The sequence below is a fragment of the Taudactylus pleione genome, unplaced genomic scaffold, assembly GCF_031769625.1.
Source record: "Taudactylus pleione unplaced genomic scaffold, aTauple2 ptg000520l, whole genome shotgun sequence".
Lineage (NCBI taxonomy): Eukaryota > Metazoa > Chordata > Amphibia > Anura > Myobatrachidae > Taudactylus > Taudactylus pleione.
In genome coordinates, this window is record NW_028284922.1 from 7,869,796 (window position 1) to 7,896,130 (window position 26,335).

Consider the following 26,335-nt stretch of genomic DNA (forward strand, 5'->3'; position numbering starts at 1 on the left):
ACAGCAGTCACTGACACTCTGAATACTCTCGCCGGCATCCTCCTCTATGCAGAGCACAGCTCCTCACTCAACAAGCTCTTCCTGACAGTCAGACTCAGCAAACGAGCGCACAAGGACTGACATCATGCGCTTGCTGCTCATTTGCTGTTTCCCCATTCGGCTTACACAATGGAGGTAGATGGGGAGCGGACTTCTGGAGCAATAAAGTTAAACTGGTCCTCTGTTGCAGCCAACCAGATAAGACTTACTGTGTGTGTTCCTGACCGTGCGCTGTGGTCAGCCACTCATTCAATATGGCGGATCGGCGAACTGGGCTAATGGGTGGTTTGGTGCACCCCCGGACCACTCCCCAGCTTTGCCTATGCCCTGGAGGTGCCAACATCCTACTGCTAAAGACTTTATCTTTTATTCCCACTCCCATCATGTCTCTTCCAGGATTGATTTTTGGCTAGTCCATACTTCTTTACTGAAAAGGTTAATTGATTCAGGGATTGGTAACATAGCGATCTCTGATCATTCCCCCACATGGTTCTCCATATCATTAGCTACATCCCGAACCACATCTTTTAATTTGTGATTCTCAGCATACCTTTTTTCCTCTGTAGATTTAAAACTATATCTACAACAAAAGTTTGCTAATTATGTAGATGACAACCTGGATCACTTGGACTATATTAATTTGTTTTGGGCCACGTCCAAGCCTGTGATCCATGGTCATGTGATTTAATTTATGTTGATTAAAAATAAGTCACTAGACTTATAGCCCTCAGACTCCAGGTTATCCTTTCTAAATTTCTTTATCCCTCTCAGACAGGATTTGTTAGGGGTTGGTCTTCTGTGCTCACCATCTGATTGCAGCCATGACACACACTCATATGACTGGAGCCCATAGTAATATAGTGGTCAGTTGCAATGCCAAAAAGGCATTTAAGTGTTGTTGTCCCACATGCTAGGGGTATTCCACATGCAGGGTTTTGGGACAGACTTTGTTCATGTCTTCCAGACCCTGTATCATGACCCGCTAGCTTTTCTTACAATAAATGGACTCAACACTCAGCCTTTCCCTTTTTGACAAGGGATCAGACAAGGCTGCCCTCTTTCCCCCCCTTTTTTCAACCTTGCATTAGACCCATTAATCTCTTTTTGGCAGGGCATCACTATTACACGTCTTAGATGATTTTAATTCTATATCTGATTTTCTAATCAATAAGTCAAAACACTTGCGTTAGCATTTTTCAGACAGTGTTCGTTGGTTGGGTAATTTCCCCATTCAGTGGATCACCTCCTCATTAAAATATCTTGGCTTACATTACCCTTCCCATCTCTCTCAAATTTACAGCGCTAATTTTCCTACTTTAATTAAAAAGTTGAGAAGCGATTTTCACTTCTTCCCATCTCATACCTGGGCCTTTGCCATTTTATTTAAAATGGTCAGTTTCCCTAGGATACTCTATGCCCTTCAAATGCTTCCCCTTTTATTACAAATCGATCTCCATCTAATAAACGCTGCCATAATTAAGTTTATTTGGGCAAACCAATGTCCACACATACTGTATCTTTGTTTAAACTCCTACAATCAGCAGCTTTAGGAGGAATGAATCCTCCTCTACTTCAGGGATTATTCCCTTGTGGCTAATTACAGATATGTATTGGACTGGACTGGGGGTAAGCCATGTATACTGATTATGCCATAGACCAAATTTATAGTCCTTATAAAAATCTTATTAATCTCCTTCATACTAGCCCTGTGGGCCATCCCCCTCATCTACGTGATCATTTATTGGTTTGTTCTACTTGGGATGCTTGTCGAACCCTTTGATTACGTCAGTAGCTAATGCTGTCAAAGTCTCTTCTCCTTCCATTGATAGGTAATCCAGACTTTCAGGATGGATGATCCTCTAGGATAGTTCACAATTGGTACCTTCAGGGTTTGCGCTATGTCCACCAATTATTAGACCCCCATACCCTCTCCCCTTATACTTATTCACAACTTTGAACTCAATACCACTTTTCACTTACTTTCAAGTTTCTAGTTATGTTACCAAGGTGGTTTCTACTATGACAGGAATTGATAAGACTTGTCGTTGCTTCTCTGCAGTTCTCTCCACATCTCACATTTACAAAAGCACTCATTGTCAGATTGATTTAGATAAAATAGAGGGTGGCTTGGCTAAATGGGATGAAAAATTCCCTGGTGATTCTTTATGTGATGTACTGGCACCTGCTGTGAGTTTAAACTCAAAATAGAGTCTACACCTTACGCTGAAATGCAGTACAAACTGTTACATTATTCCTACCTAACCCCAAAATGATGTTGTATTATTAGTGCTTCCTCTGACACTAAGGGGCATATCCAATTAGCCGCGGGGTTTACCCCGTGGCTAATTATCGAGCTGGTCGGAATTCAATTAGCGGGGAAAGCGCGCGCGGGTGTCCCCAAGACCCCGCGCGTGAGTCCCCGCTGTCGGGTTTTACCTCGCACCTCATGTAGGTGCGAGGTAAAATCTGCGTGAAGACGCCCTAATCGGCCTCGCGCGAGAGGCAATAACACACTGTTTCCGCATTTCTCACGGAAATAGTGTGTTCTCGCGCGCGAAAGCCGATTTAATGGCGCGGGGAAAAAGCTATTTTCTTGAATAGCTTAACCCCACGCCGCAGGACTTTCAAGCCTCAATTACTTGCGGGAGAAGTGCCGCTTGTAATTGGATATGCCCCTAAGTGTTTTAATTGTCTGACACCAGACGTGTTATATCTGTACTCGGCTTGTCGAGTCTAGACTGAATAATTGGAATGGTTCCTGACTTGTTCACCTGTTATGATGATGTCAGCCTAGGCATTGCCCTGGTTGATTCTGATTGGTTTGCCAGCAATTTTAATGAGGCGATGGCTGCAAGCTGACTAGGAAGGATTGCTGGTTTATTCATCTGCTAAGTATCCTGGATACATTTTATTACATATTATGGCTAGCAGATGTACACCTGGCTTTTATACTACTCTGCATAGTCCATGTGTTCTGAAATGTCTTAACCTGCAGTTTGCTGTATATTTAAAGAAATGATTGAGTTTTGCAATTTCTCTCATGTTTATTGAATTATTATTCTTGAATTGTTATTATTGCTTCAGACTGTATATATTATCAATGTAGTGAAAATGTAACTGCATACCCTTTTGTTATCTGCTTAATATTAAGCAGATAAATTGAAACCTTGTTTGTTAGTATCTTGTAGTGACATTAACTGCAGGAGAGTATTCTGGTAATCACTTATTAGGAGTGTTATTTATATTACTACATCAATTAGCTTTAGACAGACATCTTTTGTCTAGTTTTGGAAGATAAACTGTAAGGGCTTGGGTTTATTCCTGGATAGGAGACATCCTGAAAATCTATTTGTACTTCCCTTTATGAGATCTTAGAGTGTCACATTCCTATGTTTAGATTTTCATGCCTGTGCTTCCTGCGCAGGGAGCAACCGAGTACCAACGAACAAGTGTGTATTCCGGGAAAGGGGGTTGTTTTTAGTGAAGGAAACTTTGTTTAGGTTTTGACAGTGCAGGAGTTCATCAGGTATCATAACAAGACCCTGATCTAATACACTGTATGTGGTCTTGTTTTAAGGTGGAGATGTTTTGGATGAAGGCGCAGAACTATATTCAGAATGACCTGGGTATCTCTATTACAGTGACAAACACATTGACACTATGGACCATCTTTCCCCATCCCCCTCCTCTGTCCTGACACATGGTAATACACTCCTTCTTGCTAGAGTGGCAACAGCTGTGAAGAAAACTATTATTTCCCAATGGATCTCACCTGACAGGCCTAGCATGTCCCTTCTGCCACATTTGGCTCACCTTTTTCATATGGATTGGACAGAAATGTCCATAGACAAGGAGGGCAGAGCAAACAAAATATTTTATATTTGGCTCTGTCCTTATATGTCCTCATCCTCTCACCTCAGGTTAAATACACCTTTTGCACATTGATACAACATGGTATAATCTAACGACTGTGCCTGATGGTACACCCCCATTTTGATTAGATAATGTATCATTGCTAAATGGTTTGTTTTTGTTAATCACTTATTTTACCTTTATTCAAGGCTATATAATACTGTTTTTACTTGATGTGTGTTTTTATTTACTTATATATTTTTCGGTTACTGACAAACTTTATGTGTTAATATAGATAGTCCTCATTTTTAATGGACCTCTTAATTTATGTTATGCAATGTCAATATAATTTTTTGTGATATGTTTACATGTTTTCTCTTCTATTAAAAATATATTAAAAAAAACCCATAGAAAATAATAGAAAAACAGTGAGTAAATACAAAAGTGACATAATACTTACAAAATAAAATAAATAGTATAACCTGCACTTCTCAATCCAACAGCTAGTGTCCAGCTCAGGATCACCACACCTTAGTAATGTTAATAATAAAACATGAGAAGGCCATCAAGTGCTGGATTCTGTCTTAGAGTTGGCTTAAAAAATAAAATTGGAACTATGATTTTATTGGTTTCAGAACTACAAAGCCCACCTTTATCTAGTACATAAGAAAAGTTGTTTTATTGAATCCTTTGAAAAGTTAGACAGAGAGGATTTGGATCGTATCACTATTAAGAAAGGAAATAAAGTGAATTTGACTAAAGAATAGAGGCTAGCTATTTCCTCATTGACGAACAATAAGTAAATAGTTATAAAACCAGGAGATGGGGGGGGGGTGCAGTGATTTTCAATTTGAGGACTACAAAGAAGAAGTTTTAAGACAATTAGGGGATAGCACTACATGCAAAAACTTGTGTGCTAATCCCTCAGAGAGAATAAAAATAGATTTAGATAAGCTATTGAGCCTTTACACCAAAGGGACTATCTCTGAGGAAGAAAGATTATATATGATAATCAAAAAGCCCTCAATACCAGTTTTATATATTTTGCCAAAAGTACACGAAATACTGATAAACCGCTGGGTCACCACTTGTTGCTAGAATTAATTCGATAACATCAAACCTCTCACATTTCTTAGACCATTTGTTACAACCAATGGTAATTAAGACTCCAGCTTTTCTTGATGATACCATCTCCATGACTAATAATCTATCTAAAGTAAAATGGCACCCTGATTGGTGGCTTATTTCGGCAGACGTAACTTCATTATATATAGAAGAGGTCAGATTTTTCCTGGATAAGGAAGAACTTTTGAATAAAATGGAGGCGATCCCTTCCAATGTAAATTCTTTAATTAAAATAATTTTTCTGGTTTTAAGACTTCTGTTATATTTGCAGTTATCAGGAACCACAGTGGGCACCAGAATGGCACTAAGCTATGCCAATCTTTTTATGGCCCACTGGGAAGCAACATCAGTATAGATTGGGGATGGCTTTGAGGACAGTCTGGTGTCCTGGGTTCAATAAATACAAATATTGGAAACATTGGCTGATCACTCCACAAACGTGCGCATGCATCGTGCCATGCGATTTCCTGCACACAGTACACTATGGCACGCACTGCGATTGCACCATACATTTTAACCATGTCAACATTATGACAGTTTGTATGCATTAATTATCATTGTAAACTATGAATGAACTGGTCACTTATTAAAGAATATAAAAAAGTATGTGTGTGTAACTACAAACATTTATACATCTATGGATATATTTACTAAAGTATGGGTTTTTAGAAGTGGAGATGTTGCCCATAGCAACTAGATTCTTCTTAACATTTATCTACCACCTTCTAGAAGATAATAGCTAGAATCTGATTGGTTGCTATGGGCAACATTTCTACTTATAAAAACCCACACTTTGGTAAATATACCTCATAGGTTCAGCTCAAGCAAAAATATGATCACAGATACAGTGCTCTCAATAAAAAATGACAAGCAGTAAGATTAATATGTATACCAATATTTAATACATTTAAGTAGATATGAAAGATAGTGATCACAATAAAATGACAATAAAACACATGTGAATAATGACATCAATTGCACCCTAGTCCACACTATTGTTTATTCAGTTCTAAGTGGTTTAGAGTAGTAGTGGGACAGTTTTGTGGTTATCCAGAATTGAAGTAATTCTCCTAGTTCATATGTTAACAATTGTATACAGCATATAAGGTGTAGTTACCAATTCTATATGTTGATGTATGGGGTTCTTTTAGCAATGATGACAATGGCTATTAATGTTTGGGTCCCCTGAAACAAGGTCCAAGTAGACTGGAGAACGTCAGTCATCTACCCACTACCATCTTCATCTCAGCGAGAGCCATCTCTACTTCATCTCCATTTGGTAACTACAACCATCTTCTCCAGCTATAGATTATATAGTGCTTAGATGTCATTTTCATAATAGGAGTTTAACATGCAATAATATGCTCAAGAAAACATCAATTATCATACCATACTTCAAACCAGTTGGCTAAACCAAAAGGCGTGTGATAGGCACATCTTAGTACTACTTCTTAAAAAGAACAATACTTTTAACACCACCATTCATAAAAAAAAAATAGCTGAAAGCATACACGAAAGGAGCCATTTAAGAATAAGACTATATGAGGCGAACCCCCACCACCTTAGGACCATGATCAGGCATTTTATGTAACACTCACAATTTTCTGTTTTTAATTATTTTTTTCTCTATAACGCTGATGTTGCTAGCAAAAACACTGACAGCAGTGAAATATGCCAGTTTTTGCTAGTAAAGCTTCCCTATATGAACAGCACAGGTATTATGGCGGTACTTGTATAGCCACAATACCTGTTCTTTCAACAGATTAAAATCCTTTACAAAATAATTTATTCCTTGCAGAATAGTTTTAGCTTATGTAGAATACTTTTTTATTTATTTTTACTTGTAGGGATGGGTGGTTTAGACCAGTAACTTACCTAGAGCCCCATGAAGTGTAAATCAGGCGCTGCTTCTGCCCATCGACCATTCTGGCATTTGGCAAAAATGCCAGATGGCCAGTCCGGCCGTTACTATACTGTAAAATATGAATGAGATGTTTATGGGATGTGTTTGCAAAAAAAGACAAACTGAGGCTCAGTGTTAGGCAGCAGATTTTGGAGGAACATCAACATGTTGGTGAATACAGTAAAATGCATTTTCTTCTAAATTAATTATCTCCTGATGGTAGTGCTAACTAGTAATAATGCTCCATTACAGTTGCAATATTTGTATTAATATTATATAAATGTAATGTATATAAGACAATTAAAAGTATTTATGAATTGCTTTTTCTTCTTTCTGGATCCAAAATGGAGCAGTCAGGTCATCTGCAGCAACTCTTCTAGTTGAACTTTGCTGACAACTGTTAGGAAATACAATAATCAGTCACTTATATAGTGCCAGCATATTCCATTGCACTTTACAATTAAACAGTAATAAAACAAGACAGACAGATAAAGAGTTAAGAGTGCCTTGCTCACAAGCTTAGAGTAATGAGTACATATCATATGGATTATGCATTGGAGAACCAATGTCAGGTCTCTAACATTATCATATTTAGTGCTGGTGGTTGCCATGAATCTTATTAGCTTCTATGGTCGCAGCTGCCTTAGCTTTCCTTTATTTATTCCTCTTTGTCTGCCCGTCGATGTCTTTATATCTGATGTAGAAGACAGACTGCAGATTGCATGCCGACCTCCTTCCCTCTCATACAGCCAATTATTCAAGAAGCTCTGCCTCTCAGACCATACATGAAGAACAAGGAGCTGAACGGAGCTGGCAGGCAAGTGAAGTTTTTGATTACTTCTTGGGCAATTGGTATGTAGTACTGATGGAGGGGATGCCGGCATCCCGATGGTTGAAATCCCGACAGGGGAATGGTAAGTAATTTCCTCTTGTCCTATTTACCCCCTAACCTCCTTTTTTGTATCCTTATACTAACCCTCCCTACCCCGCACCATAACCCTCCCAGTAAGTTCCTAACCCTCCCCCCCTTAGTGCCTAACCCTAAAGTCCCCCTGGTGGTACCTAAACCTAACCTCCCCCCCCCTGCAGTCTAACCCTAAGTCCCCTTGGGGCACCTAAACCTAACCCACCCACCCCCGCAGATAATATTTACCTTGCCCCTGTCTCCTGTATATCCTGGCTGCCGGGTTTCCGACATCAGCATCCCCAATCATGTCGGGATTCCGTCACCGATGTTCTCTCGGTGATCGGGATTCTGGCCCCGGGATTTCAGCAGTCGGCATCCCGATTGTCAGGATATTAACCACATCCCCTTCTTGGTATGGATTATTCTGTGCTGGGGGGGTGAATTGGTAATGGGGATGAATGTATTAATGATTTCTGGGTAGGGGGAGGTTAATGGGTGCTGGGAGCGAATTCATTAATGAGTGCTGGGTGAGGGCAGGTTAATGGGTGCTGAGAGGGTTTAATGGGTGCTGTGGATGAATGCTTTAAATGGGTAGGGGGAGGTTGCTGGGTGCTGGGAATGAACGGATTAATGGATGCTGGGTTGGGAGCGGTTGATGGATGTTGAGTGGTGGGTCAATGGGTTTATTGGTATTAAAAAGGGGGTTAATGGCTGCTGGGGGTGAAAGGACTACTGGGTTGAGGTTTAAGGTTTTATTGGTGTCTTCAGTTTTGCACCAAATGTGTAATACATTTACAGACCAGATGTGTATATGAAAAATTACTCCAGCATTGTTATAGACTTTGGTAAACATGTGAGTGTGGTTTATGTATATCGATCGGAGGAGTGTATTGATGGATAATTTAAAGCTTTGCCTAGGACGTTTAGAAACCATGCACCAGCCCTGCCAGCCCTTGACTGCTCAGCCACGAGTGGAATCCCTAGGATAGTGGGGACCCCCTGCCCCCAGAAAGGGGGGCACTCTTCCCTAAGGCCAACCAGTTCCAGTATGAAAGCCATAATTAATAGGTAATATTAATATTGTTCTTTGCAGGTGGACTTCTGGTCCCAGAAATCCTGCTAGGGCATAATGGTACATGGAAAACCACAAGTGCCAGCATGCCTGGGCATCAAAGGCCTGCTAGAACCTGTAATCCTCCTGTAAATAATATTAATATACAGTAGACAAGACACCCCCCAGATTTTGTATTTTAGAAAATAATTACACTCAGATCTCCACACATTTTTTCATTTGTACAATGTTGTTATATTTTTAACACTATACAAGCCTGCTCAGAATTTAGAGATCCCACAGTGGGATAGTGGCAAGATTGCGGCAGGGTCTCATTGAGATAGTGCTTTAGAAACTGGCAGGGACCAATGGTGGGGTCTATTTAGAAGGTATAAATAACCTTTACTGTAGTACATACTGCCTCTTGGGAATAGAAACCGCCAGCAGGTTTGAAATGACTTCACACCTGCCACTTTACCCCGTAGAGTTGAGAACCTCTTATCTAGACACATGGGGGTAAATTTACTAATAATCATGTTTGGGCAAGATTGCATTCTCATGCGAGTTTAGCCTGTTTTCCCAACTCACAATTTACTAAGGGCAAACACACGTGAACTTGCAGGAAATCAAAACTCACACAAATTTACAAAACATGACCAAATACACCATTGGCCAAACTCGCAAATACTTTCCATGGGAAACAATACAACACACATTTACCAAGGATCAAGTTTTGAAACTCACATGAGAATTTACCAAACTCACACCAAAATATAGTTCTTGTGATATCCCAGTCAACATTCTCACGGTACCTAGAGTAACTCTGATAATGGCGGCATTTCAGCCACTAATGGATACCTGCATCTGCTTCCCTAGCCAGGAGTCACAGTACCATGCAGTCAGGTTAGCTTTTTTAAGCATTGAGGGAATGCCTAATGTCCTGGGCAATATGGCATTCTTGTGGCTGGTCAATGTGCTGGCAGTCTTTCATTCAAACAGCACGTGGTGGGATTTCATGATCTCCTGCACAAGGGCTATGTTCTCCTAACCAAAGAATCTCACAAAGCACCCCGTCTTGGTCTTGCCCCTCTGCCTGGGTGCCTCATCACTGCTGCCTGTACTGCTCTTGAGATGCAACCTCCTCCACCTCACTCTCTTCCTGCCTCTCCTCTGCCCTGGACATATTCCTGTCCCCCTCCCTATACAAACATAAAAAAAGACAAACTAACACAAACCTCCTCTTCTACTACCCACACACACTGACAGACAAAAGAAAAAATCAAGAAAGACATAAAAATTAGACAAAAAGATATATGACAAGACCATAAATAAGCAAAAATGTCCACATACCAAGCAGCAATCAATTGCACTAGCAAAAAACTCTCCTACACCACTAAACACTAGAGATGAGCGGGTTCGTATCTCAGAGATCCTAACCCACCCAAATTTAGCAGATCCGAGTTGGATCCAAGCAGGCTCTGGGTTTCCCGCCTGACTCGGATCTCAAAACCGAGGCAAAACCATAGAGTTGGAAATCTCGTGGCTCGCGAGCTTACGTCTCTATGATCAATGTAGTATATAGAGACCACGCGGCGGATGCCATTTCACTCCGGCAGTGGAGACTGAACGAGGGTGTATAGTGTAGGGCTGGGAGAGGTGCAGGTGCTGGTGCTCCTGTTTGTGTGCTGTGCTGTCTTCTGTGTCCTGGGCAGGTGCACTGCTGATCCATTCTGGGCTGGTGCTGTGCTGTCTGCTGTGTCCTGGGCTGGTGCTGCTGATCCATTCTGGTCTGGTGCTGTGCTGTCTGCTGTGTCCATCTGGGCTGGTGTAGATACAACTGGGCTGGTGCTGCGTCCATCTGAGCCCAAGTTCTGGACTCAAAAAAATAAAAAAATATATTGTCAAAAAAAACAATAAAAGTGTCTTTTAGTGTAATATTTTTCTTTGTGTGTGTGCGCGTGTTAGGCTTAACCGCACAAGAAACAGCCAGCAATGCAAGTTGCAACCTAGTGCTGCCCGACTCCAGTCGTCATCAATCGGTGCTCTGGGCACAAGGTATGGACCTGTAAAAAAATATACTAACAGTGTATTTTTTGTGTAATCTTTTTCTGTGTGTGTGTGTGTGCGTGTTAGGCTTAACCACACAGAATCCAACCAGCAACGCAAGTTGCAACCTAGTGCTGCCTGACTCCAGTCGTCATCAATCGGTGCTCTGGGCCCAAGTTCTGGAGCTGAAAAAAATAAAAATACATTTTATTTTTTTTATCTGTGTGTGTATGTGTGTGTAAGGCTTAACCGCACAAGATCCAGCCAGCAACGCAAGTTGCAATCTAGTGCTGCCCGACTCCAGTCGTCATCAATCGGTGCTCTGGGCCCAAGTTCTGGAGCTGAAAAAATCTAAAAATAAATTGTCTTTTTTTTAATATTTGTCTGTTTGTGTGTGTGCATGTTAGGCTTAACCACACAAGATCCAGCCAGCAACGCAAGTTGCAACCTAGTGCTGCCCGACTCCAGTCGTCATCAATCGGTGCTCTGGGCCCAAGTTCTGGAGCTGAAAAAAATAAAAATACATTTTATTTTTTTTATCTGTGTGTGTATGTGTGTGTAAGGCTTAACCGCACAAGATCCAGCCAGCAACGCAAGTTGCAATCTAGTGCTGCCTGACTCCAGTCATCATCAATCGGTGCTCTGGGCCCAAGTCCTGGAGCTGAAAAAAAATAAAAATAAATTGTCTTTTTTTTTTAATCTTTGTCTGTGTGTGTTAGGCTTAACCGCACAAGATCCAGCCAGCAATGCAAGTTGCAACCTAGTGCTGCCCGACTCCAGTCGTCATCAATCGGTGCTCTGGGCTCAAGTTCTGGAGCTGTAAACAATAAAAATAAATTGTCTTTTTTTTAATCTTTGTCTGTGTGTGTGTGCGTGTTAGGCTTAACCGCACAAGATCCAGCCAGCAACGAAAGTTGCAACCTAGTGCTGCCTGACTCCAGTCGTCATCAATCGGTGCTCTGGGCTCAAGGTCTAGACCTGTATAAAAAAAAATACTAAAAGTGTCTTTTTTTGTGTAATCTTTTTCTGTGGGTGTGTGCGTGTTAGGCTTAACCACACAATATACAGCCAGCAATGCAAGTTGCAACCTAGTGCTGCCTGACTCCAGTCATCATCAATCGGTGCTCTGGGCCCAAGGTATGGACCTGTATAAAAATATACTAAAAGTGTCTTTATTGTGTAATCTTTTTCTGTGGGTGTGTGCGTGTTAGGCTTATCCACACAATATACAGCCAGCAACGCAAGTTACAACCTAGTGCTGCCCGACTCCAGTCGTCATCAATCGGTGCTCTGAGCCCAAGTTCTGGAGCTCAAAAAATATAAAAATAAATTGTCTTTTTTTTTTATCTTTGTCTGTGAATGTGTGCGTGTTAGGCTTAACCACACAAGATGCAGCCAGCAATGCAAGTTGCAACCTAGTGCTGCCCGACTCCAGTCGTCATCAATCGGTGCTCTGGGCCCAAGTTCTGGAGCTGAAAAAAAATAAATATTTTTTGTCAATTTATTTTCTGTTTGTGTGTGTTAGGCTTAACCGCATAAGATCCAGCCAGCAACACAAGTTGCAACTTAGTGCTGCCTGACTCCAGTCATCATCAATCGGTGCTCTGGGCCCAAGTTTTGGAGCTGAAAAAAAATAAAAATAAATTGTCTTTTTTAATCTTTGTCTGTGTGTGTGCATGTTAGGCTTAACCGCACAAAATCCAACCAGCAAACAAAGTTGCAACCTAGTGCTGCCCGACTCCAGTCATCATCAATTGGTGCTCTGGGCTCAAGTTCTGGAGCTGTAAAAAATAAAAATAAATTGTCTTTTTTTTAATCTTTGTCTGTGTGTGTGCATGTTAGGCTTAACTGCACAAGATCCAGCCAGCAACAAAAGTTGCAACATAGTGCTGCCCGACTCCAGTCATCACCAATTGATGCTCTGGACCCAAGTTCTGGAGCTAAAAAAAAAATATTTTTTGTCAATTTATTTTCTGTTTGTGTGTAAGTGTTAGGCTTAACTGCATAAGATCCAGCCAGCAACACAAGTTGCAACCTAGTTCTGCCCAACTCCAGTCATCATCAATCGGTGCTCTGGGCCCAAGTTCTGGAGCTGAAAAAAAATGAAAATAAATTGTCTTTATTTTTAACTTTGTCTGTATGTTTGTGCGGGTTAGGCTTAAATGCACAAAATCCAGCCAGCAATGCAAGTTGCAACCTAGTGCTGCCCGAGTCCAGTCGTCATCAATTGGTGCTCTGGGCCCAAGTTCTGGAGCTGAAAAAAAATAAAAATAAATTGTCTTTTTTTTAATCTTTATCTGTGTGTGTGCGTGTTAGGCTTAACCGCACAAGATCCAGCCAGCAATGAAAGTTGCAACATAGTGCTGCCCGACTCCAGTCGTCACCAATTGATGCTCTGGACCCAATTTCTGGAGCTGAAAAAAAATAAATATATTTTTTGTCAATTTATTTTCTGTTTGTGTGTAAGTGTTAGGCTTAACTGCATAAGATCCAGCCAGCAACGCAAGTTGCAACCTAGTGCTGCCTGACTCTAGTCGTCATCAATCGGTGCTCTGTGCCCAAGTTCTGGAGCTGAAAAAAAAATAAAAATAAATTGTCTTATTTTGATCTTTGTCTGTGTGTGGGTGCATGTTAGGCTTAACAGCACAAGATCCAGCCAGCAACGCAAGTTGCAACCTAGTGCTACCTGACTCTAGTCGTCATCAATCGGTGCTCTGGGCCCAAGTTCTGGAGCTGGAAAAAAATAAATTCTTTTTTTTGTCTAATATTTTTGTGTGTGCGCACGACTGCACGTGTGTGAATTTTGTAACCGCACCTGGGCTACACTATTGGTGCTTGTGACACTGCTTCAAGACTGCAGAAAACATGGAGGGCTGTCACATGACAGGAGAGCAAGGCCAAGAACCAAATGTTGTACCTGTCGCCAGTGCACGGCCATCAACTTCCTCATCCTCTATGAAGACCCATGCCGCAGGGCTTAAGTCACGCCATCGATATGGTAAAGCTACTTTTACTTAAGTTAAGAAAAAAAAATTGAAAGGAAATTTGCCTTTAGATAAACAAAAAATTGTCAATATGCTATTCACTACACGAAGTGGCAAGGAAAGGATAAGGCCTTGGCCTTTCTTTTTGAAGACTGCTGATTCTGATAGCCCTTCTGCTTGTAGTAGTAGTGGTGGTAGTACCATTAAAAAATATAAAGTTGGTAAGAAGAGTAAGACAGCTCTGGAAAAACCAACTGTGTGCCCTGAGAAATCGAAATCACAAATCCCCGAGGAGAGTGCAAGTGTATCCACGGTTGCCATGTGTGAGCCAGACCTAAATACTAGTGTACTGGAGAATCCTCCAAGTTCCAACATTTGTCTGCCCTCTGTAAGTGTGGGGAAGGGCAGTCAACATCTTGCAGACGTAGTCAGTGAGGATGCTTCTGTGGAATTGCACATGGAGGAGGAGAATATTTTGGTAGTTGAAGGCGCTAAGGATGATGAGGATGTTGATGATGAAGATGTTGGTGATGATGATGAAGATGTTGGTGATGAGGATGTTGATGCCAAGGATGTCCTTTGTTTAAGTAAGGCAACAGCTGTTGCCCATGGATTGACAAAGCCAAAGCCCATTGTTGTTATGGCGGGGCAAAAGACAAAAAAATCCACTTATCACATGTGGAATTATTTCCACCCCAATCCGGACAACAGTTGTCAAGCCATGTGTAACCATTGCCTAGCAAGAGTGAGTAGAGTGAGGGACCTAAACCACCTAGGAACCTCCTCCTTGTTACATCACTTGGAGCTCATTCATCATATATCAAAGTGTATGTCGCCAAGTTCCTAAACTCAAAACGTAACAAGTCCAGTGTCACCTACCTTTTCCCTCTCTGTGGGATCCAAGCACCTTCGATCTCCAACACCAACACCTGCATCATCAACATCCTCATTCGTCATCGGGAGAAGTCCTGCTGCATCCAATGTTGTTATTTGAAGCATGATTGACTCCTCTCCTAATTGTGATTCCTCAGAAGGATCTTTGATGACTATGCCTGTTGCTGCTGCTGTTGCTGTCAGTGGATCTTCATCCCAGAAGGGGACCAGGAGGAAGACTACTTGTAGTCTATCCTCCAAAAAACAATTAACTGTCAATCATTTGCAAGGGCAAACAAGTATGACAGCAATCACACAGTTGCACAGCGGATTACTGATGTCATAACAGTTATGCTGGTATTAGATGTGCGTCCAGTATACGCCATTATTGCAGTGGGTTTTCAACAGTTAATTGAGGTCCTGTGTCCTCGCTACCAGATCCCTTCTACATTCCACTTCGCTAGAAGAGCAATTCCAAGTTTGTACAAGGACACTAAAAAACCTTATTAATGTTCTCAGAAATGCCATTGTACCCACTGTCCACTGGACCACTGATATGTGGACAAGTGGAACGGGACAAACTAAGGATTACATGACTGTGACAGCCCACTGGGTAGGTGTATTGCCTACAACAGCAACAGCAGCAGCAACATCTACCAAAAGACAGCTGATCCAGAGGCAGGCTACTCTTTGTATAACTGGTTTCACTAAGAGGCATACCGCTGAGAACCTCTTAGAAAAACTCAGGGAAATCATTGCTAAATGGCTTACCCCACTTGGACTCTCCTCGGGATTTGTGATTTCGGACAATGCCACCAATATTGTGAGAGCATTACATCTGGACAAATTCCAACATGTCCCATGTTTTGCTCACACAATTAATTTGGTGGTGCAACATTTTTTTTTAAATGACAGGGGCATGCACTCCTTAGCCCGCAAAATATCCGGACATGTTAGACATTCGGCAAACTCTTGTCAAAGATTGCATGACCAGCAGGTACTGTTAAATTTGCCCTGCCATCAGCTGAAGCAAGAGGTAGTAACTTGGTGGAATTCTACCCTCTATATTCTTCAGCGGATAGAGGAACAGCAAAAGGCCATCCAGGGCTATACAACGGCCTATGACATAGGCCGTGGAGGTAGAATGCACCTTACTCAAGTGCAGTGGAGAATAATTTCCATGTTGTGCAAGGTTCTCAAACCCTTTGAACTTGCCACACGTGAAGTTAGTTCAGACACTGCCAGCTTGAGTCAGGTCATTCCCCTCATCAGACTTTTTCAAAAACAGCTGGAGAAAGTGAAAGAGGAGGTGAAACATAGCGATTATGCAAATATGTCGGACTGGTGGATCAAGCCCTTCATGCACTTCACCAGGATCCAAGAGTCGTCAATCTATTGAAATTTGAAAAAAATATTTTGGCGACCATTCTGGATCCTAGGTTTAAGTCCGACCTTGTGAGTTTTTTTCCAACAGACCGAAATCTAAAACTGTGCAAAGAGATGTTGGTAAAAAAAATTGTCAGCTGCTGCCGCACGTGAAACTCCATCATCTCCTCCTTCAGTTTCTGCAGCTGCCAGGAAAAGTCAAAATTTTCCTTACAGAATGCCTGCTGGTCATGCAGATCGTTCACCAACAAATGACATCTGGTTGGGGCTGAGAGAACTGTCTACTAGTGACATGTCTTCTACTGTGACTATGGGCCTCATTCAGAGGCGGTCGTAGGATGCAAGCGGTCGTTCTGAAACAGGGCGACCGCTTGCATCCTGAACGGCCGCCTCCATGACGGTCGTTAGGCTGTGGGTTAACACCCACAGCTCTAACTACCGACAAGGGTGATGGTCGCGATGGTCAAGACCATCACGACCATCGGGGCTTACGACGAGACCCTAAGGTAGGGTCTCGTCAATCTTAAGCCCCAGGGAGCTTCCTGCTCTGATCGAGCAGGAAGCTCCCCCCTGACATCACTGATGATGTCAGTGGGGCCGCCCCCAAATGGCAAGCGTTCCTACTGGAATGCCTCCGTTTGGCCAGGCACGCCCCCGGCCCGCCCACAAAACAGGGCGAGCTGTCACTCAACATCGACAGCTCGCCCCGTCTACGACGAGATCCCTAACGACAGATCACCCGTCCTTAGCCGGGTCTCGCGCATGTGTACGACGGAGCCGGCTCCGTAGTGCGCATGTGCTGTGGGGCAACATCGAGTCAGTCATGAGCGCTCAGCGCTCACGACCAACTCTGAATGAGCTCCTATGTGTGATACGGTCTCCATTCACAGAATTGTGGAGGACTATTTCAGAGATAACATCCTAATAGGCATGTCAGACAATCCCTTTCAGTACTGGCAGGAAAAAGAGGCAATTTGGAGGCCCATACACAAACTGGCTTTGCTTTACTTAAGTTGCCCACCCTCCAGTGTGTACTCCGAAAGAGTTTTCAGTGCAGCTGGCAACCTTGTCAGTGATCGGCGTAGGAGGTTACTTCCTGAAAATGTGGAAAAGATGATGTTCATTAAAATGAATTACAAATTCCACGAGGAAAACCTCTACCAACAATTACATAAAAAAATTACAGAGGCGCCTATGGTGGATTCCAGCGGGGACAAATTAATATTGTGTGAAGAAGAGGATGTACACACTGATGGGGATGACGAGGACAATGACAACTAGTATGGTAAAGCCAGTAATGTCCATATCACATTGGCAGCTTGTTTTATGGGGGTCCAAACAAACCAATCATTTCAGCCACAATTGGCAGTCCTTGTCGCTGAAATGATTGGTTTGTGAAACTGTGAATGTCCTGTTTCATATACAACATAAGGGTGGGTGGGAGGGCCCAGGACTATTCCATCTTGCACCTTTTTCCTTTCCATTATGTGTTGGTTGGGGCATTGCTGCCTGACATTAAAAAAATGTTATGGTTGGTTTAGGAACCAATGATTTGTTTTTAAATTTATTTATTATCAATTTTACAGCCAGGGGCTGCACCAATGAATTTCTTTTTATTAATTATTCAGCAAGGGGCTGCACCCAATTAATTGTTTTTTAATTAATTTATTAGCAATTTTACAGCCTGGGGTTGCACCAATTAATTTCTTTTTATATTCAGCCAAGGGCTGCACCAACTATCAATTCTTCAATCCTCAAGGGTATCCCAACCATCATCTTTGCAGAGTCCTCAACTCTATTAATAATTATATTTATTATTTTTTAATTAAATTATTATTAATTATTCAGCCCAAGGCTGCACCAATGAATTGTTTTTTTTTTATTAATTTATTGTCAATTTTACAGCCAGGGGCTGCACCAATGAATTTATTTTTATTATTAATTATTCAGCCAGGGGCTGCACCAACTATCAACTATCAATTCTTCAATCCTCAAGGGTATCCCAACCATCATCTTTGCACAGTCCTCAACTCTATTAATAAGAGGGCCAAAATCTTTTGGCCCTTTAACTAGATGAAAAAATCAATATTGTCAGCTTTGAGGTGGTCAAACTTGACTGGAAACTAGTGGAAATAAATGTTATTGAGGTTATTAATACTGCAGGAACCAAAAAAGGCCCATTTTATGTGATTTTAGCTGTTTTTTATATTTTTTTAAGAAAAAATTCAGATCCAAAACCAAAACCCGAAAACAAAACACGGAGGTGAGGTTTTGGCAAAACCAATTCAGATCCAAAACCAGGGGAGATCCAGATCCAAAACCAAAACACAGGGGTCGGAGCACATCTCTTCTAAACACACCTCTCAGTGTCCCTCTGCAACCTCCAAATGACAAAACCTTCAAAGATTGGGCTGTTTGTGGTGTTTTAATATGCTCGGTCAGTGTGTACATGAAATGACTGCATGTTTCTAGGATGATCCATTCTCATGTGTGTTTTATAAACACATCCAATCTTGCACGTGTTTTGCCAAAAACTCGCACAACAAAACACGTTTGCATTCACACAATTTTGCATAACTCACTTCCTGGTAAATTTGTGAGTTTGGTCAGGGAAAACTCATGCGTGTTCGTGGAACCTGTTCGATTTTAATCTCACGCAAACACTATTATTAGTAAATTTACCCCATGGAGTGAAAAATCTCATGCTCTTTAACGGTTACACAGTAGGATAATCAAAACAATCTATATAACCAAACTTACAATAATTTATTTACATTGCAATAAAACAAAGTTTCATCATATTTACATTTACATAAAAATTGCATTTGATTTTGAATGACACCAGCAACTTAATATAGAACAGCAGCCAATAAAAAATAGATTAGCAATATTGCAGATGTTTCTAATGCAATAGATTTGGAAATCAAATAATTTGAGCTGAAAGAAAAATAGATTAACCTTGATTTCAGGTAACATAATGGATGTTGGTCAGTCAGCCGGCCAAGAATCACGCAGATGATCTAATGCTGCATCAATGAATGCAGCTCGGACCAGTAATGCATGCAGGAGTCTGTATCACCCCCGTAGCTTATTACTGTTTTGTAGGTAAGTGCCTAAAATCCTAGCACTATACAAGTTAAAGATAACTTTAGTTTTTATTAAATCATATTCATGAGAATGCAGCATTTCCATTAATTGGTATCAAGCAACTTTGCCAACACCTCACATTCTGTATATGTCCATTCAGTGGCAGTTCTAGGGGCAGGCAAGCAGGGCTATTACACAGTGCACTGCGGCCTAATCTGATGGCACCTGCCTGCTCTTGTCCACCACCATTATAGTTTTAAATTGCGGCTGTGCCATATTGTGTGGCTGCTGTTCCCTCCAACTGGAAGTCCTTGTCTCCCAGAATGCCGAAGCTGGGCGTGACGTCGTGCATGGAATTCTGGGAGAAATCACTCTGGACCAATCAGAGAGCCTCACCATTGACTCTGCTGGACTCACCACTGACTCTGCTGTCTCTCTGCTGGAGAGAGATGCCACGCAGCTCTCTTCCCTGTATACACCTGCACCACAGCTGGGGTTAATGCTGCATCGGGACTTGCAGCATTCAGACATGCAATCATCCCCGGGTGCAGCAGCAAGGAGGAAGGACCCACCTGCCTTCACAAGGTAAGGATTAGGCAAACGAACCCCCCCTGGCAAACGGCATCCCCTCCTGACAAATGATGCTCCCCCGGCAAACGGTGCCCCCTTCATGTTCCGCCCAGCAATGATTAATTTCTTTATGTGTTTTTTTTGTGCCCATGGCCACGACCCTCTAAGCTCAGGGTACCAAAATAGAAAACACTTACCCTGAGCTCTGCAAAGTCCAGAACTGGCTCTGCGTCCATGTCACAACTCATGGATGGGTAATGGATGTTGGTCCATACCCGGGACTGGCGAAGACCCAGAGCAGAGGCGCAGAGTCTAATGTGCCGGTAGTATTCACTAGTGATAGAGTTAACATTATGTTCTGTATGTTTGGCTGCCATCTTGTATTGCCAGCAACCATCTTGACCATTTTGTGCTAAATGTTATTCATGAACCTATTTTATTGTCAGCTACATGACTTGCAAGAGACAAGAACTGTTTAGAAATGCTTAATTTAGAGACTCATTTACTTGCTAGCTATTTCCAAGAAGCAATCTCAAGGATAGGACTGTGTGCACATTCCAATGCCAGGCTGTGCAGAACAATACTTAATGTACTGTAGCTCTTTTACTTATCTTATTGCTAGGCAGAATATCTAGTAAGTGGGGGTTGAGAGACTTTCACCAACTGCTACCAGAGTGCTATAAAATGTATATGAAACTAATACACTTCAGAGATTATCACAAACCCACCCCTTGCTGTGTTGATTATTTCTTTCCAAGTCGGCTGTGAATAACTGATTCCTGACACATATTCAGAACTCTCTTTGGGCCCGGTGAAGTCCAAAGCACCAGATTCATCAGTTGAAGGTTCCCACCGAGATACCCTACACTCAGGGCCGGATTGGGACTAAAAATAGGCCCTGGTATTTAAAGAGCACACAGGCCCACCTTGCGTCAGCATCTGGCTCCTGGCATAGACTCCTCCCCTAACTATTCCTGACCCCTCCCACTTCTTAGTCTATGCTCTTACAAATATAATTAATATTAGAACAACAGACAAGTACACATCATTCTCTATTAAAATACATACAACAGAGCACATCCTGCATGGGAGTCAAACATTTGGTATTGTGTTGGTTCTGTTAAGTTGTGTAGACACCTATAGATATATCTGTCCAATTCGTGTGGTGGGACAGAAAATCTGGGAATGTGTGGGAGCAAATAACAATAGAAATTTGCTCCCAGATGCTGGAAAATGGACCAGATTTTCTTTCCCACCAGACAGATTGGACAGATATCTATAGGTAAAGCTGGCACTTCACTGCATTTTCCCAAGCGATAGTTTAGCAGTTGTAGAAGATTAGATAGTGTTCATTGTAGGACTTTTTTAGGGCAGGGGTGCTGAATGCAGAGGACACCTCTGTGCATACCAAAGCAGAGCCACAACTACACATTTTAACAAAAGAGCATTTGTGCCGCCAACTATAGGGGAAGCAGGGAGATCGCGCAAAAAAATTCAGGTGTAGTTTTGCTGGGAAGGGGCGTAGCCACCTAAATTTTCACGTTACATCACACAGTAGAGTCTGTTTCACATTATGTCACACAGTAGTGTTCCTTTTCCACATTACGTCACATGGTAGTGCCCCATAGTCACGTTACGTCACACAGTAGTGTCCCTTAGTCACACTACACCACACGGTAATGTCCCTTCATCACACTACACTGCACAGTCGTGTCCCTTATTCATGTTACATCACACAGTAGTGCCCTTTTTCACCTTTTGTCAGACAGTAGTGTCCCTTTTCACGTTATGACACACAGTAGTGTTTCTTTTTCACATTACGTCACACAGTAGTGCCCCATAGTCATGTTACGTCACACAGTAGTGCCCCATAGTCATGTTACGTCACACAGTAGTGTCTCTTTTTCACATAACATCAAACAGTAGTGCCCCATAGCCACATTACGTCACACAGTAGTGTTTCTTTTTCACATTACGTCACACAGTAGTACCCCATAGTCACATTACGTCAAACAATAGTGTCCCTTTTTCACCTTTTGTCAGACAGTAGTGTCCCTTTTAACGTTACGACACACAGTAGTGTTTCTTTTTCACATTACATCACACAGTAGTGCCCCATAGTCACGTTACATCACACAGTAATGTCTCTTTTTCACATTATGTCACACAGTAGTGTCTCTTTTTCACATTACGTCACACAGTAGTACCCCATAGTCACATTACGTCAAACAATAGTGTCCCTTTTTCACCTTTTGTCAGACAGTAGTGTCCTTTTTCACGTTACGTCACACAGTAGTGTTTCTTTTTCACATTACGTCACACAGTAGTGCCCCATAGTCACGTTACGTCACACAGTAGTGTCTCTTTTTCACATTACGTCACACAGTAGTGTCTCTTTTTCACATTACGTCACACAGTAGTGTCTCTTTTTCACATTACGTCACACAGTAGTGCCCCATAGTCACGTTACGTCACACAGTAGTGTCTCTTTTTCACATTATGTCACACAGTAGTGTCTCTTTTTCACATTACGTCACACAGTAGTGCACCATAGTCAAGTTACGTCACACAGTAGTGTTTCTTTTTCAAATTATGTCACACAGTAGTGCCCCATAGTCACATTATGTCACACAGTAGTGTCCCTTTTTCACGGTATGTCACACAATAGTGTCCCTTATTAACATACACAAATATGAATATTTGCACATAACAAATATAAAATAGAAATATAATAAACAATATATTGTATACAATTAATATTAATACTACATGGATCTTCAGGTTTGAAATAGCAACATACTAAAAGGAATCGAGAGACAGGAAAAAGAGATGAGGAAAGGGGGGAGCCAGGAGAAAAAGATAGGAGGAATTTGGGCAGCTGGGGAGAGAGAAGGAAAGAGGGGACCCAACATAGGAGAATTAGGGAGAGCCAGGAGAGAGAGAGAGGAGGAATAGGAGGAACTGGGGTAGAGAGAGAGAGAGAATATGGGGAGACATAGAAGAAATATGGGGAATGGGAAGAGAGAGAAGAAATAGGGAGAGCCAGGAGAGAAAGAGAAGGTATAGGTTGAACCGGGAGAGAGCAGAAAAAGGGAGAGCCACAAGAGAGTGAAAGAACAGGTTGAGCCAAGAGAAAGGGAGAAGGAACTGGGGAAGCTAGAGAGACATAGGAGAAATAGGGTGAGCTGGGAGAGAGAGAGAAGGAATAGGGGAAGCCAGGAGAGAGAGAAGAAATTGGGGAGGCCGGGAAAGACATAGGAGAAGGGAGCTGGGTGAGAGTAGGAAGGAATAGGGAAAGACGAGAGAGAGGAGGAATAGGCGGAGACAGGCGAGACATAGGAGAAAGAGGGGAAGCTGGGAGAGAGAGGAGGAATAGGGGGAAATGGGAGATAGAGGGTAGGAATAGGGGGAGAATGGAGACAGAAGGAATAAGGGCAGGCAGCAGAGTTTAGGAATAGGGGGAGATGAGAAGGGAATAGGGGGAAGCAGAAAAAAGAGAGAGAAGAAATCAGGGGAGATAGAAGAGAGAATAAGAGGAGGAGGAATAAGGTGAGATGAGAGAGAGACAGAAGGAAATTAATGGCGGAGATGGCAGAGATACCTGATGTAGTTTTGGTGTGCAGCGGTTTTACCTAGTCACCATATGTCCCCTGTGAAGCAGCCTCCTGCTGTACTGTAGCTGTTGCCCGGAACCCGGAAGTGCTGCTCCTCTGAATGGCATGTACTCCTTGTGCGTCTCTGCCTCCCGGGCAGCAGACTGTCTGCATAGCGCTGCCCCAGATTCCTTCCCACTGACCCCAATCCCATGGGGCTTGGTCACGGCAGTACAAGCTCATGGACCTCGCCTTGCTCAGTAAGCAGATTTCAGGAACGCGCGGCCACGTCATGACGCGGCCGTGCATTCGTGCAATCTGCTTACTGAGCAAGGCGCCGCCCGGGATGTTGTACTGTCGGGTAGGCCTGTGTTCAACCAAAGAGGCCCATTTGGCCATCGGCCCTTCTGGCATTTGCCAGAAGTGCCCGATGGCCAGTCCGGCCCTGCCTACACTGGACCAAGGACAGACACCCTCGTACTGACCCAGATGACCAGACATCTTCCATATTCCTGGGTGAGTAGTTTTTTTCTACTTGGATAGATCTCTTGTGATTTGGTTCAGTCAACTGTCTGTCCAAGGTGTCGGGTACAGGTATCTATAGGTCTCAGGTTTACAGTTAAAATGATTGTTTTATGTTGTCTTGTATTGTATGGATCCACCCCGCAGAAGTTCTAATGACTTGTATTGTCCTAAATGTACATATGTTATTGTATTGCAACATATTGACCAGGAACAAGTATATAGTCCCACCTTATGTGGCATAATTGCAGATACAAATGAATGCTGGGTATGAGATAGATAGACAGATATGAGATAGATAGATAGATAGATATGAGATAGATAGATAGATATAAAGATAGATACGAGATAGATAGATATGAGATAGATAGATATATATGAGATACATATGAGATAGATAGATAGATAGATAGATAGATATGCGATAGATAGATAGATAGATAATGAGATAGATAGTTAGATAAATTAATAGATAGATATATATTAGATAAATAGATAGACATATATGAGATGATATGAGATGGATAGATAGATAGATAGATAGATAGATAGATAGATAGATAGATAGATATGAGATAAATAGATAGATAGATATGAGATTGATAGATAGATATGAGATAGATAGATAGATATGAGATAGATTTATAGATATGAGATAGATAGATAGATAGATAGATATGAGATAGATATGAGATAGTTAGATAAATTAATAGATAGATATATATATATTAGATAGAAAGATAGACATATATGAGTTAGATAGATATGACATAGATATGAGATAGATAGATAGATAGATAGATATTAGATAGACAGATAGATATGAGATAGATAGATATTATATAGATATGAGATAGATATGAGATAGATATGAGATAGATATATAGATATGAGATAGATAGATAGATATGAAATAGATAGATAGATATGAGATAGATAGATATGCGATAGATAGATAGATAGATAGATAGATAGATAGGAGATAGATATATAGATAGGTAGATAGATAGATAGACAGACAAATATGAGATAGATAGATAGATAGATATGAAATAGATAGATAGATATGAGATAGATAGATATGCGATAGATAGATAGATAGATAGATAAATAGATAGATATTAGGGGTGTGCACCGGCCACTTTTCGTGTTTTGTGTTCTGGTTTTGGATCTGGATCTTTCTTCGTGTTTTGGATCTGGATTGGTTTTGCCAAAACCACCCTTCCGTGTTTTGGGTTCTGGGTTTTGTGTTTTGGATCTGTATTTTTTTCAAAAAAAGCATAAAAACAGCTAAAATCACAGAATTTGTGGGTTTTTCTGCTCCTATGCTATTATTAACCTCAATAACCTTAATTTCCACTCATTTCCAGTCTATTCTGAACACCTCACACCTCACAATAATGTTTTTATGTCCAAAAGGTTGCACCGAGGTAGCTGGATGACTATGCTAAGGGATACGAGTGGGCGGCACAAACACGTGGCCCATCTAGGAGTGACACTGCAGTGGCAGACAGGATGGCAGTTTGAAAAACTAGGCCCCAAACACTACATAATGCAAAGAAAAAAAAGAGGTGCAAGATGGAATTGTCCTTGAGCCCTCCCACCCACCCTTATGTTGTATAAACAGGACATGCACACTTTAACAAACCAATCATTTCAGTGCCAGGGTCTGCCACACGACTGTGGCTGAAATTATTGGTTTGTTTGGGCCCCCACAAAACAAGCTGGTAATTAATCTGTCCCTGCACAAACTGACTCTACGGAGGCAAGATGTCGTCCTCATCCTCCTCATCCACTGATTCTTCACCCTCTTCAGTGTTGTGTACATCCTCATCCTCACAGAGTATTAATTAGTCCCCGCTGGAATCCACCACCACAGGTCCCTCTGTACGTTCTGGAGGCTGGTCTCCCTGGAAGAGTTGATAATTCATTTTATGAACATCATCTTCTCCACATTTTGTGGAAGCAACCTCCTACGCCTTTCACTGACAAGGTTCCCGGCTGCACTAAACACTCTTTCGGAGTACACACTGGAGGGGGGGCAACTCAGGTAAAATAGAGCCAGTTTGTACAGGGGCCTCCAAATTGCCTCTTTTTTCTGCCAGTACAGGTTACGGACTGTCTGACATGCCTACTTGGATGCTGTCACCGATGTAATCCTTTAACAGACAGACGCACGCTTGTCGCTGCTGCTTTGAGGATGCAGGTGCGGCTACAGCCCACACAATTCACAAAGACAGGAAAAAAAAGAATTTTTTATTTTTTGTGGAGCGCACTTTGAGGGTTACACCACCCTTTAACAGACAGATGCACGCTTGACGCTGCTGCTTTAAGGATGTAGGTGCGGCTACAGCCCACACATTTCACAAAGACAGAAAAAAAAGAAGAATTTTTGTA

At 41.9% G+C, this 26,335-nt stretch overlaps 1 protein-coding gene across 2 annotated transcripts in view; it reads right to left on the reverse strand.

The window, feature by feature from the left end:
- Window positions 1–5,895: 5,895 nt before the first annotated feature.
- LOC148501326 (uncharacterized) overlaps window positions 5,896–26,335 on the reverse strand; it is a 667,086-nt gene continuing 646,646 nt past the window's right edge. For both annotated transcript variants that reach the window (XM_088450637.1, XM_088450636.1), the window contains exon 23: window positions 5,896–7,316. In XM_088450637.1, the coding sequence (XP_088306763.1) occupies window positions 7,273–7,316 (44 nt within the window). In that variant the 3' untranslated portion in view covers window positions 5,896–7,272. The remainder of the gene's footprint in view (window positions 7,317–26,335) is intronic.